This window comes from Rosa rugosa, chromosome 5 (assembly GCF_958449725.1).
Source record: "Rosa rugosa chromosome 5, drRosRugo1.1, whole genome shotgun sequence".
Lineage (NCBI taxonomy): Eukaryota > Viridiplantae > Streptophyta > Magnoliopsida > Rosales > Rosaceae > Rosa > Rosa rugosa.
In genome coordinates this window covers 27,302,842-27,315,636 of record NC_084824.1, presented here as the reverse complement: position 1 = coordinate 27,315,636, position 12,795 = coordinate 27,302,842, and the positions used below count along the sequence as shown (strand labels likewise).

At 42.3% G+C, this 12,795-nt stretch overlaps 1 protein-coding gene across 3 annotated transcripts; it reads right to left on the bottom strand.

The window, feature by feature from the left end:
• Window positions 1–273: 273 nt before the first annotated feature.
• LOC133710243 (uncharacterized) lies at window positions 274–6,724 on the bottom strand. 3 transcript variants are annotated; one of them, XM_062136266.1, is made up of 10 exons: window positions 6,341–6,724; window positions 3,924–4,083; window positions 3,295–3,356; window positions 2,428–2,587; window positions 2,203–2,323; window positions 1,986–2,067; window positions 1,779–1,882; window positions 1,021–1,099; window positions 851–901; window positions 274–528 (listed from the first exon to the last, which is right to left on the bottom strand). In XM_062136266.1, the coding sequence occupies exons 1-10, from the start codon at window positions 6,575–6,577 to the stop codon at window positions 451–453; spliced, it is 1,134 nt and encodes a 377-aa protein (XP_061992250.1). In that variant the 5' UTR covers window positions 6,578–6,724; the 3' UTR covers window positions 274–450. The 3 variants fall into 3 exon arrangements, with proteins under 3 accessions (XP_061992250.1, XP_061992248.1, XP_061992251.1); XM_062136264.1 differs by having other exon boundaries at window positions 274–534; window positions 6,341–6,721; XM_062136267.1 differs by having other exon boundaries at window positions 274–534; window positions 3,924–4,086; window positions 6,341–6,474.
• Window positions 6,725–12,795: the final 6,071 nt, after the last annotated feature.

Genomic DNA, 12,795 nt, shown 5'->3' with positions numbered 1-12,795 from the left:
AGACTCCCTTAGAGTGTATTAGGTAAGAGAGAATTAAAAAAACTTAATGGGGTTAGTGGGAAAAAAATCCCTAGAAATGGGGTAAATGGACAAAAACCCTTGTTAAAACTTGGCTCCATCTCATACATGCGCGATGATTCACAACTTGGCCTGGATCTAACAACAGCTCCGGCGGGCTAACGACTAGGTTACAAGATACCCAATGATAATTGATTACAACATTCCCCTCTAAAACCAGTTTCGTAAAAATGGTCAACAAAAGAAGAAAAAAGATTCATGTTAACAAGATACCCAAGTGACCTATTAACTTTTGAATAAGAATTCATTTTTTATACAGCTTATAGGGCAATGCCTCAATGACTTCTATACAGGAATATCAGTTGACCCAAAGTCACAACAAAAACAAATGTAACTGTGAATGAATACTGTGAAGTGCTTGTTTTAATTCGTCTACGGGACACGCTCCAATACTCGCTGGAGTGCTTGTTTTATACCTTCCTGATCAAGTGTTGTCGTCAGTTGTATTTCCTGCACCTGACAAGTCACAGTTCATATTTAGGGTACATTTGGGAAGAGTTATTCAAATCTAGGGACTCATTTCTGTACATAGCTATTTTGCTTGATAGAAATTAGAAAATTACCGTGGATTTGCTTGATAGATATTTCATATGGTAGTAATTTCAAAGCCATATATAACTGTTTTCATGTACTCTTTACTATCTACCCCCTATTATTAGAATGCAACTCCATCCTTCTAAACTACCAATGTATGTATGTAATGTGTGCAATATGTTTTCTGTGAGTGTAATATGTCTGTATGAGAACGAGAAGCAGGAAATATGGAACTCACCTGCCTTCCTGCCCGAGCAAGGAGAGTAAACTTCTGATTAATGGCTGGTGACTGAGGTAATAAGCAAGACAAAGTTAGAGTAAGAAAGTGTAATAGCACTTGGAAACCGCTTTTGAAAGCAAGATGAAGATAGTACAGAAAGTTGATATATTTAACTGAAAGGAACTAACATTAGAAAGCCAAAGCTGCAGGTCCTGTGAAACCACCCTTTTCTCAAATCCTTGGCGAGTGATTCCTACATCATCTATTCTGGACATATCACAGATGGCAGCAAGTATCAAATATCAGGTATTTAAACTCAAAAAGACCATCAGCTAGCAAGTTCCTTATACACATCACAGATCATATTCTGTACCAAAAAGCTTAACTTCATCATTTAGTAAAGAGAAATTAGGGAATCAACTTTTATCACTGGATGCCCATGTACGGCAGCCTTGGCAGGACTTGGATTTGATGACCCAAAAGAATTTTTGTGCAATATATGGCAGGACGAAAAATTAGAATAAGTGGAGTCTGAAATAAGAACATTCAGACTCCCATAGACAATGTGCATCATTTACAAATAACCGAAAAGTATAAACCTCTCTCATAGCCCTGGTATGACTCTGAATCATAATGTAAGGCCACTTTCAAACCTCACCTAAATGACTTTATTTCTCTGTTTTCAAATACCCAATGATAGTGCGTCTTTATATAGGGCCACCTTCAAACCCAGACAACTAGCAATAAGGCTGAAAGGGAATAATTTCTGGACTCTAGGGTGAACCCTTTCCAAAACTTAAGAAGGTAATATTCTTGTAATCTTTCTATCACCGGGAGAATAACAATAAAGTTTTAGACAAATCATATACACTGAACCATACTGATTTTAGTGTTTCAACATCCAATGAAAGTTTTAGAAATTGATGGAAGAGGTTAAAATCCTTACCCATCTTCCTGTAGTAGCTCTTTAAAAATGGCTTCAAGGCCTGGAAGAGGCTCTATATTACTGCTATTGTTAGGGTTCAAAGAATCAGGACCGTCAGAGCCATCCTGTGAATGGACAAACTCATCATATAGCTAAGCATTTCACTTCACAATTGAGAGAGTATGAACAAGAGTACAGCTGAGATATCAAGATCAGCATATTACAGACCTGTGGTATCACTTTGTCCAATGTTTCTAAAAGTGGGTCTTCCTCCAACTGTTTAATTGATAATGTGATTCTTGACTTTTCTCTGCATAAATTTTAGAAATCCATATGAGTTTCATTTATCGGTATTTTGGTGGAAACTACAAATATCCTTTTTTAGACCCAATGAGAAAAATGTATTTGTTCATGACTGAAAATTAGACCATGAAATATAACTCACCGATCAATATTAATGATCTTAACTCTTACTGCATCGCCCTCCGACAAAATGTCTCTTACATCCTGAACTAGATCCCATGAAACCTCCGAGACGTGTACTAGTCCAGTCAAATGATAAAGACCTGTTCCAAAGATTTATTTCATAATGATGACTTCTTCTTCTTTTTTTTTCCATATTTGAAATAAACCGAGGAACATGCTCTAACATAAACTAAGAGAAACATACCATCAGGAAATAGTAGATGAACAAAAGCACCATAATCCTCCACAGAACCAACCCTAGCTTCAAAAACATCCCCAACACTAATTTTCTCAGAAAACTTGGACCAGACAGCTTCCTTTTCTGAGAATATCAGTTTCTTGTTCTCTTCATCTGCTTGGATTACCTAAAACATCAAGAAACTGAGATAGTTTTACATGGGGAAAACCTCTTTAGTACATTTCATCTAGGCAAATGGAAAAACTGTATACTCTGAGGCACTCTCGAATATCTGTAAGTTGTAACAATCAGCAAGCAATGAGACAGTATAAAAGCTTCAAATGAAGACTGTGCATATCAACCTCCTGGGAAATGCACAAGAACTAATTTAGTCTTTAACTTTGGTATTAGAGTATCTAGATTCAACCTGGTTCGTATCCAGCCTTTGCTGCCAGCCTTTCTAGACTTCTGTAGTTCCCAAGTTCGTTAGAATCTGGATTCTGGAGATGTTTGAAGTTTTGACTTTACTATTATTTATACACAAATATGGGACTTTTAGAGTTATTTGAGGAATGCTTGTATAAGTTGTAAATGGAAATAAGGTCAAAGTAAGACTTGAGTTCTCTTTTTAAGTGCCTTTCTCTTTCCAAAAGTTTTCTGCATCTTATTACTCTAGCTCTCTACTCCTCCAGAGTTTCTTTGCTAGAAACAGGGCTCTTGGCTTTTCAGGTACTTCACAGATGTTGGGCCCTAATTTTTAGCCACTCCACAGCAATTTCTTAAAGGAAAAAAAAAAATTGATTCCCTCACTCACACTGCAGCATAAGGCCAACAAATTGGGTGGAGAGTATGTTAACAAGTTAATGAAAATAGCCATATATGTGAATTCATTACCTTAACAGATATAAGAGAACCAGGTAATCCTTTTGCAATCTCCTGGACGCCTTTCCCCGGTTCTGCAGGAAATGGCATAATAAAGAAAACATGATAGTAAATATGCATCCACCTCATAGAGCATTAGTTAGCAACACCAAAATCATTGACCAACGGATGTATGGATTATCAGCACGTCGGCATGAATCATCCAAGATTGGTATGCTAACAATAGTTATTGAAATTGAAGAAGATATACTAATAATTCATTTTATATATATATTTTTTCCGAATATACAAGCCTATAAGTCTTGACAGAAACTTCAAGTCAAGAAGAATTCTGCCAAATAAATTAATTTCTTTATTAAAATCAGGAAAATCAAAAGCAAACAATCTAACAACTCGAATGAGAGACATAACCTTCTCAAACACAGACTTAACATATTCACACACAACATATTCACACACACCCTGCTCTAATATGATACTTAGGGTAAAGCAAATAGCATTCTCAAATCCATACACATTCCATTCTCGTGCATCATGATAAAAATTACTATAAACAATGTTACATGGTGAATTGATGAGTTAAATATAAAAGAGTCTTAATAGTAACCAACATATCACTAGAAACTATAGGAAATCTTTACCTTGGCAAAAGTGTGATGGGCTCAATTGTGGAAATGGAAGAAAACCCACTAAAGAATGAAACCGAACCAGCAAACCTCCACTGTTATACCCTTCAACCATCCCATCAAAGATGAATCCACTATCACTGTAAGCTTTTGCTACCTTCCAATCAGCAGACCTCTACTTCTTTGCAGAAATTAAGTATTAGCTCAGATAAGTATCTGAAGAATTAAATCCAAAAATAGATATAACAAGTGAAACCAGACAAACTTTCAACACTATATTTTTCAAATTTTGTGTATAAAATTTTTCCTATTCTTACTTCCGGTATGGAAAACTTCCACTTGGCATAAAGATTCCTGTTCATTCCAACATTATCATATTTCTTTTCTTTTTCTGGAAAAGAAAAAATATAGAGAGATAAAAGAGTACAAGTCAAATGACAAAGTGCCCTCTGGATTACATATTCTATAGTATAACCCTGAAAACAAAAGAAGACAGCACATGATGAAAATTCATCAACAAAGAAAGACAAAACTCCAAAATACTACAGATTTCCAACCCAACAGAATAGCAGAGAAAGAAGCCTAAACTCAGAAGAACTGGTCCCATAGAAGAATTGACCAGAAGTGAATTCGCTCCCAAAGAATTTTCTTCCTCCACCTAAAATTACCTTTTCTTTCCATCTAAACCCTATTCAATTACTGCTAATAGTTAACAGAAAGGATGCAGTAATAAATAAGGAGTCAAAGCATCATGTTGGTTACAAAGGTTAGTTGTGGCAATATACAACTCCATATCAATTTCTAAAATCTTGGGTCTCTTCGTCTACACTGTCAATTGATTGGCCTAGATGCAGTTACTTTAAAATAGTAGCAAAGTGAGTGACTCATTACTGTGTCAGACCCAATCTCCTAGATGCTTCATGATAGACAACCACAAAACCTCAAAAGATTGAACAGTTAGAGAATCGGTCAACAATGTATTTTATTTCTTTGTGAAACCAGCCTCACACTATACCCTTTCAAGCATTTTCCTGAACCACATGACTCAACTCACAACTTGAACCTGGCAGGCTAGGATATTCTAATTACCAACCCTACAAAGAGCTTAGCAATGAGCCAACAATGCAAATGAAAAGTTAACACCTTCCCTCTTGTTCAGCCCTCTCAACCATGTGGAAACGCGGAAGAACCTATAGGTGTAACTACCCAGCACCTTGCAACCAATGAACAAACGGGGATGAAGATTGCAGGTTTCAACATAGGACTTCCTACAAGTAACGTTTTGATACCACATTAAACATCCACTGGACCTTAAAAGCTTAAGCAATTTGAGGATGCACCAACAGCTTATACCAAGCTAGCATTCCATTCACTCAACCCACGTGTTCAACTCATCTTGGCCTCTTGTGAGGGACATGTTGAGAATCTAAACCACTTTCTCCTGATGGTCAAGCAACCACTTTCTCTTGCCTGGTCTAGATAAATCCAGCACAACACCTATTAGATGAAAACATAAGCTCCCCAACTTCTGAATCTCTCAAGTTTCTTCCATACTTAAAGTCTCAACTCACCGGCAGAGAGCAATTCGTGCACATCCTAGCTATGGATAAATTATGACAAATCTCATAACCTATATGAGAATCTAAATGAGAGACACAAAACTGTTTACCGGGAAATCTCCACAGCCAAAGTCACTAGGGAAATCTCTTCTCGCAGTGCAAAATGAGTGACACAAAGCTGTTTCCTCAACCTTTCCATATTATCCACCCCAACTTTGCAGAAGAAAATCAGCTGATGACTTGCAATATAACTTTCTGTGGGCTTCCACTGGAGCCTCGAATAAAACTGTTGCACTCCCAGCCATTTACTAGCAACCCCTATTTACTTCTAATGATGGCATACCACACCAAATTTGTATCCTCCGGAAATCTCCACAGCCACTAGGAAAACAACTTCCCATTAGTTAGCGATCCTCTTGATCTTCTTCCACACTTTTGCAAACTCTCAACAGTTTCTCAATCCTTTTAGCCACACCCGGTGCAAACACACTCTCCAAAACTGCTTGATTTCAGAATATGAACAAACCTACACAAAGCACTTACACTATCTTCATCGTAAACGACGAGGCATTTCGCTACTTTATCTCATTCAAGGCTCATGCCATTACAGAAGCAGATAAAAGTGCAGCACTTTAAAAAATGTGCAAACATGGTCCGTGGTTCTGTAGCACCACTACTCTATCTTATTCATCTCAATCTCAATCTCAATCTCAATCAACCCTTTCTACATAATCAATAAAAACAAGCAGATAAAGATGAACATTTCAGAACATAAACTAGTATCATATACAGAATCAAAAACCCAATAAGAAATCCTAAACATTTTGCTGATTCAATCAATAAGGACGAAGAAAAGAGCAAACTTGAACACACCCGAGCCTGCTCAGTAGAGGGAGACGAGTCTTGCACTTCAGTCTTACTCGCAGTGCAAACTAGAGAGGTTCTCTTCTTGCTTACAGACTTGTGGGATTGCTTTGGGAAGTTGGAGTGGTTTAAGAAACAAGAAGAGACTGAGCAAGTATTAGAGGAGGAGGAGGAGGAGGCATCGCTGGTGATGAACAAGAGCCGTGAGACTGATCCAAGGGCCAGAGTTGCAGTGTATATAGGCATTTTCCTTGGTTTGAATAATGGGAATGGAGAACAGAGATTCAGGGCAGCAGCATTAGCATTTGGATTGTGGGTTTTGCAAAATGGGGATTGGATAACGTATCGTATTTTTTGGTGGGGAAGACTTGAACGCAGTGTTTGAACCTTCCAAGTGGCCTATCTTAGCCCACAGAACCTCCCTGCCCATATGCCATCTATCATTTCTTTTCTTTTCTTTTCTTACAATTTTCCAAAAATTTAATGAAAATAATAAATTAATATATCAATAATTTTTTTTTTTGTTTGAGAATAGGAAATCCTTTATTCAATTAATAAAAACGATTACAAAAGATGGGAATGACCGCCCAGTATCATATAGTCTACTGGCATTAGTCTCTCATTTGTAAGTAGAATGTTATGAATTTGACTTACGAAAAACTAATTGTTGTAATTTTAGTTTGTTGATGCAATAAAGAAAACAATATTATGGGAATGACCGGTGGTGGATATAAGTTCCTCACTCTCTTCCCTACTACTAGAATTAGTTATGGAAGTATCATCATCGGTGACATCCACGAGCCAAGATGGACATAAAGTTTTTTTTTTATTGAGGGTCAATAACTAAAGCTCCTAAATCACTTTAAAATTTAGTTTGTTTTCATCTTCTTCATGAATACAAATTTTATTAACCCTCAATAAAAGGTTTGGTGAGTTATAGTCAGTTTTATTGAGGGTCAGTAATGAGTTCAAACTGTAGATTTGAAAGGTTTTCTGAGTTATATGCAGTTTTATTGAGGGACAATAATGAGTACAAAATCATCATTTTCTTGCTTTTCTGAGTTGTAATGTTTGAGGGTCAAATATGAGTGCAAAATCACAATTTTCTTGCTTTTGTGAGTTGTAGCTAGTTTTATTGAGGGTTGATAATAAGTGCAAAATTTGTAGGCAATTTTATTGAGGGTTAATAAAAATAAATTTATTGATGGTCAATAATCAAAGCCCCAAAGTCGATCACCTCTAAAATTTGGTTTCTTCTCATCTTCTTTCTTAGTACAAAGGTTTTTTTTTTTTTTTTTAGTTGAAAAGGTCATTCATTATGCAATTCAGCAAACAATACAATAATGACTTGCCCGTTAGGGGCTAGACTTGTAAATGGAGCATATTTTGATCCGGACCCGCTCCGGATCCGTGGTTATTAGACGAATTTAGATTGAAAATTTGATCCATTGATCTGTTAATCCGTTTATTTAACAAATCAAACACGGATTTATTAGGTTGATCCGATCCTTTAATGATCCGGTCCATTTTCATAATAATAAAATATTTTATTTTATTAACATATTATTATTTTTCAAAAATGTAAAACATAAAATATTAAGAATACTTTGGAAATTTAGTATTTTAGTTACCTTAGTTTATCATTCAAGGAATATTTTGATAATGTAATTCAACTTTTGGCGATATTCTTCATGTTATTTTAATATTTTAACAATATCTTATGAGGTATCATAATAAAAATTTCATATTACTATTTAAAATTAAAAGATATTCGTAATTATACATGGATTGGATTAGCGGATTGGGTAGCCGTTAATCCGGCGGATACAGATTTGGATTGAGCTATCAACGATCGGCCGGGTTAACGGAGCGGGTCGGGTTGAAATTTTTTTATTACTAAACATTTAGGTCGATCCGCTCTAAATCCAGTCAATTTACAAGTCTAGTTAGGGTTATCAGAAAAAGTCATTACATAGAGCACAGAACACTAGCACACCCCTCACATGAGCATACTACTAAGAACACCCCTAGCACACCCATATTTTTTTATTAAGCGAAAAAACAAGAAAACAGAGCTACCCCAATGTTAACGTTTGGATCCGTGGGGATCTCTAGTTAGCTATAAATAAAGAGAGAGAGAGAGAGAGATTGACACAAGATGTATAGTGGTTCGCCTCCGCATGAGCGGGAGACTACGTCCACTTGAAAGCTATACTAGTGTGTCGAGCCTCGCGGCCTAACAAGATTACAAGAGATGTAATGAATGTCTTGAGTTGTGGGAGGAGGCATTCCTTTTATAGATGAAGGAATGCTTCTCTTTTACTTGTTCTTCGATGTGGGACAAGCAAAGTTACTATTCTAGTCTATTTAACATGCAGAAAGCCATGTTGTGGAGGCATCTTGGCAAGGGCGGGAAGGTGGCTTCCCGGTGGCGGATTTGCGACTTCCGGATACCGCTGCGTAGCCTGAACATAGGGCTACACGATGTATGTCTCGGTTGGGCCTTGCCATGTCTTGTGGATGTCTTGAAGTGGGTGTTACTTATGCTTGGTGAGGTAGTAAATACTCCATATTATTGGAGGTATGTACAAGTCCCCGAAGTCCCCAAGTAAGAGGAGCTTCTTGGTTGGGGAGTTCAAATCATGAAGTCATCAAGCATAAGTAACCGGGCGGTACGGAGCCCCTACAAGTCCCCGAACTCCGTAAGCAAGAAGGGACTCGTTAACCTGCACAACAAAAACAAAAAGCAGGCATACGTAGAATGCTCGTTGCATTGGGCAACAAATGTGAGTTGCATCGATATGTGTTGGCATATATAAATGTATGAGGTGCGTGATACATGTTGATGTATACACGCGAATGGCGCCGAGTACGATCGATTATGACATACAAACTTGAGAGCGCGTATGGCCGTGTGAGCATATGGATTGCATATGATAAATGGAAGTTGTATGAGCGCTGCGAAGGTAAGCGTTTGTTTGGTTGTCGCTTGTATTAATGGAACGCGAAAAGAATTTGATTTGTCGCGGGCGACAAATGGTAGAAAAATTCCATGTTCCATTAACGTGTGGTGGGACGAGCGGAAGCTCAATGGGATGCCGGGAAGGCATGAGCGGGAAGCTCAAGGGTTGCCGGGAAGGCGTGAGCGGGAAGCTCAAGGGTTGCCGGGAAGGCATGAACGGAAGCTCAATGGGGTGCCGGGAAGGCATGAGCGGGAAGCTCGTGAGCGGAAGCTCAATGGGGTGCCGGGAAGGCATGAGCGGGAAGCTCGTGAGCAGAAGCTCAAGGGGAGCCGGGAAGGCATGAGCGGGAAGCTCGTGAGCGGAAGCTCAAGGGGTGCCGGGAAGGCATGAGCGGAAGCTCGTGAGCGGAAGCTCAGGGGGTGCCGGGAAGGCATGAGCGGAAGCTCAATGGGGTGCCGGGAAGGCATGAGCGGAAGCTCAAGGGGTGCCGGGAAGGCATGAGCGGGAAGCTCGTGAGCGGAAGCTCAAGGGGTACCGGGAAGGCATGAGCGGAAGCTCAAGGGGTGCCGGGAAGGCATGAGCGGAAGCTCGTGAGCGGAAGCTCAATGGGGTGGGCCCCTGCTAGTCCCCGCTAGAGAGTCCCCGACTCCCCAGCCATGTTTGTTGAGGGGGAGCTGCACGGAGCAGAGGGTGTTGGGAAGCGATCCCAATCTTTGGTACCCAAGCGTTGGGGTTAACTGCCGGATCAATGGCTGCCGTAGGCTGTGTTAACTAGTCCCTTGCTGCCGGATCAATGGCTATTATGAGGCGTTGCCTGACCGCTTGGCGGTTTTGGTCGTAGACCGTGGATGTGTAAAGTATGTATTTGCATGAAAAAATGACAAACACATAGAGCAAGCATGTACAAGTAGTAAAGTGGCCAAGAACATGTCGTAGGCATGCGTAAGGGTCATGGAGACATGTATAGACATGGCATCGGCGGTAGCTCAAATTGCAAGAGCGTAAGAGATAAGAGGAATGCACTTATCTTGTGCCGATTTGGAGCGAGTTGAAGTTGGAGTTGTCCAAGCATGACGGTCCATCGCTTTGGTTGGCCAGCGGAGGATGTCCAGCGGAGGTTATCCGGCGGAGGATGTCTGGCGGAGGTGGATAGCTAGCAGCGGATGTCCAGCGGAGGTTGTCCGGCGAAGGATGTCCAGCGGAGGTGGATAGCTAGCTGAGGTTGTCCACTGGAAGTGGATAGCTAGCGGAGGATGTTCAGCAGTGGACGTCCAGCGGAGGTTATCCGGCGGAGGATGTCCAGCGGAGGTGGATAGCTAGGTGAGGTTGTCCAGCGGTGGATGTCCAGCGGAGGTGGAAGGCTGGCGGAGGATGCTCGTCAGCGGAGGAAGAAGGTCGGCGGAACTCGGAGCTCAGCGGAGGTTTTGAGTTCGGCGGAGCGGAGCTTGGTGCTGATATGGAAGCTTGGTGGAGAACGAGCTCAGCGGTGAAGCTCGAAGTTCGGCGGTGAACTTCCAGCGGTGCCGCTCGGCGATGAAGTTCGAAGGTCGGTGGTGAACTTCCAGCGGTGCCTCTCGGTGGTGATGAGGCTGGCGGAGCGGAGCGTGGTTAGCGGATGTCTGCCAGTGGAGCTCTTGGACGGCGGAGTGGAGCTTTTGTCCAGCGGTGTGGATGAGGGTCAGCGTAGGGACCGTGGCATAGGGAGGCTCGGAGGAGGCCTAGAGCTCAGCTGAAGTGGATAGCTGGTTGGCGGAGCGGATCTTTGCTCGTGGTCTTGTAACCTGGCGGAGCATGGTGCTCGGCGGAGCACTTGGCCGGTGGAGTCTTGGCCAGACGTGGACCTCTGGACAAGCTTGGCGGAGCGTTAGCCGCTGGATACGCGTGGCGGATCACTAGCCGCTAGGGCTGGGCTGTCGGTGCTGGAACTGATGCTTGACGTTTGTCGGCGACAGGCGAGAGTCAAGAACCGCTGGGTGATGAGCGACAGGTGCTGGGTGACGAGCGAACCGCTAGGCCTGCTTGCTATATTAACGCCAATGTTTGGAGTCAGACCCTGCAATTTGAACACTAGCGGTAGGGGTTGCTGGCGGTGCGGAGCTTGTGCTGTGGTGGCGCTGATGCTGGCACTTGCCGCTGGCGTGCTGGCAATGGGCGCTGCCTGCTCTAGGCTGGGCTGGCGGAGGAAAGGCTCAGCAGGTGTATAGTCCGACGGAGGCTGTCCGGTGGTGAAGTTCAGCGGAGGCTCTACACTTGGAGCTCAGTGGAGATTGGAAGTTCGGCGGAGACTCAAGAGTTCGGCGGAGCTTGAGCTCAGCGGAGGTTTTTGCTGGTCAGCCGAGGCTTGCTGGTGGTGCCTTGACCGGCGGTAGCTGCTGTTACTCAGCGGTGGTTGTGAGCTCAGCGGAGGCATTGCTTGCAGTGGGCGCTGGCATGCCGGCGCTGGGCTGGGCTGGCGGTCCGGCGGTGACCTGGTCTGGCTGCTCAATGGTGCAGCGAAGTTGGCTAGCGGAGGTGCCTGGGTGCCATGGCAGCGAGCTGTCAACTGGAGCTGGCGGAGGATGATGCTTGGAGGTGGCCGGTGTCCAGAGCAAATCTCTGGGTGTCCAGAGAAGATTTGCCGCCAAAATTTTTTTTTAGAGTTGGTTGGCGTTGACCAAGCGTTGACCGGACGCTGACGGGCCAAAGCTCGTGGTAGGTGACGAAGCCTTTGTGTTGGCTTCCCACAGACGGCGCCAATGTTAACGTTTGGATCCGTGGGGATCTCTAGTTAGCTATAAATAAAGAGAGAGAGAGAGAGAGAGATTGACACAAGATGTATAGTGGTTCGCCTCCGCATGAGCGGGAGACTACGTCCACTTGAAAGCTATACTAGTGTGTCGAGCCTCGCGGCCTAACAAGATTACAAGAGATGTAATGAATGTCTTGAGTTGTGGGAGGAGGCATTCCTTTTATAGATGAAGGAATGCTTCTCTTTTACTTGTTCTTCGATGTGGGACAAGCAAAGTTACTATTCTAGTCTATTTAACATGCAGAAAGCCATGTTGTGGAGGCATCTTGGCAAGGGCGGGAAGGTGGCTTCCCGGTGGCGGATTTGCGACTTCCGGATACCGCTGCGTAGCCTGAACATAGGGCTACACGATGTATGTCTCGGTTGGGCCTTGCCATGTCTTGTGGATGTCTTGAAGTGGGTGTTACTTATGCTTGGTGAGGTAGTAAATACTCCATATTATTGGAGGTATGTACACCCAAGAACAAATAAAATTAACCAAGAAGCAACCTGTCTCTTGTCAATCTTACCTACTCAAAAAAAGAAAAATGCCCTAGCCTCCTTTTGTCAAAAAGAAGGCAGGCCCAAGACAACAACAGAAAAGAAAAACAAAAAAAACTAAACAGACCCAAGCCCACATAAGGGAGGCTCAAACTCCTACTTGATGCCTAGAATCTCCACCCATAGGAAACCCTAGCCATGTTCCTTGCAGCAGCTCCTCCACCGACAATAGA

What these genes read in the sequence shown, in the direction of transcription:
- LOC133710243 (XM_062136264.1), bottom strand. Translation starts at nt 6,577, where the DNA reads ATGCCTATATACACTGCAACTCTGGCCCTTGGATCAGTCTCACGGCTC. An exon ending in GAGCTACTACAGGAAGATGG is followed by an intron (nt 1,100 to 1,778) that starts GTAAGGATTTTA and finishes TGATATGTCCAG; the next exon opens with AATAGATGATGTAGGAATCA. An exon ending in TGCAGCTTTGGCTTTCTAAT is followed by an intron (nt 902 to 1,020) that starts GTTAGTTCCTTT and finishes TTATTACCTCAG; the next exon opens with TCACCAGCCATTAATCAGAA.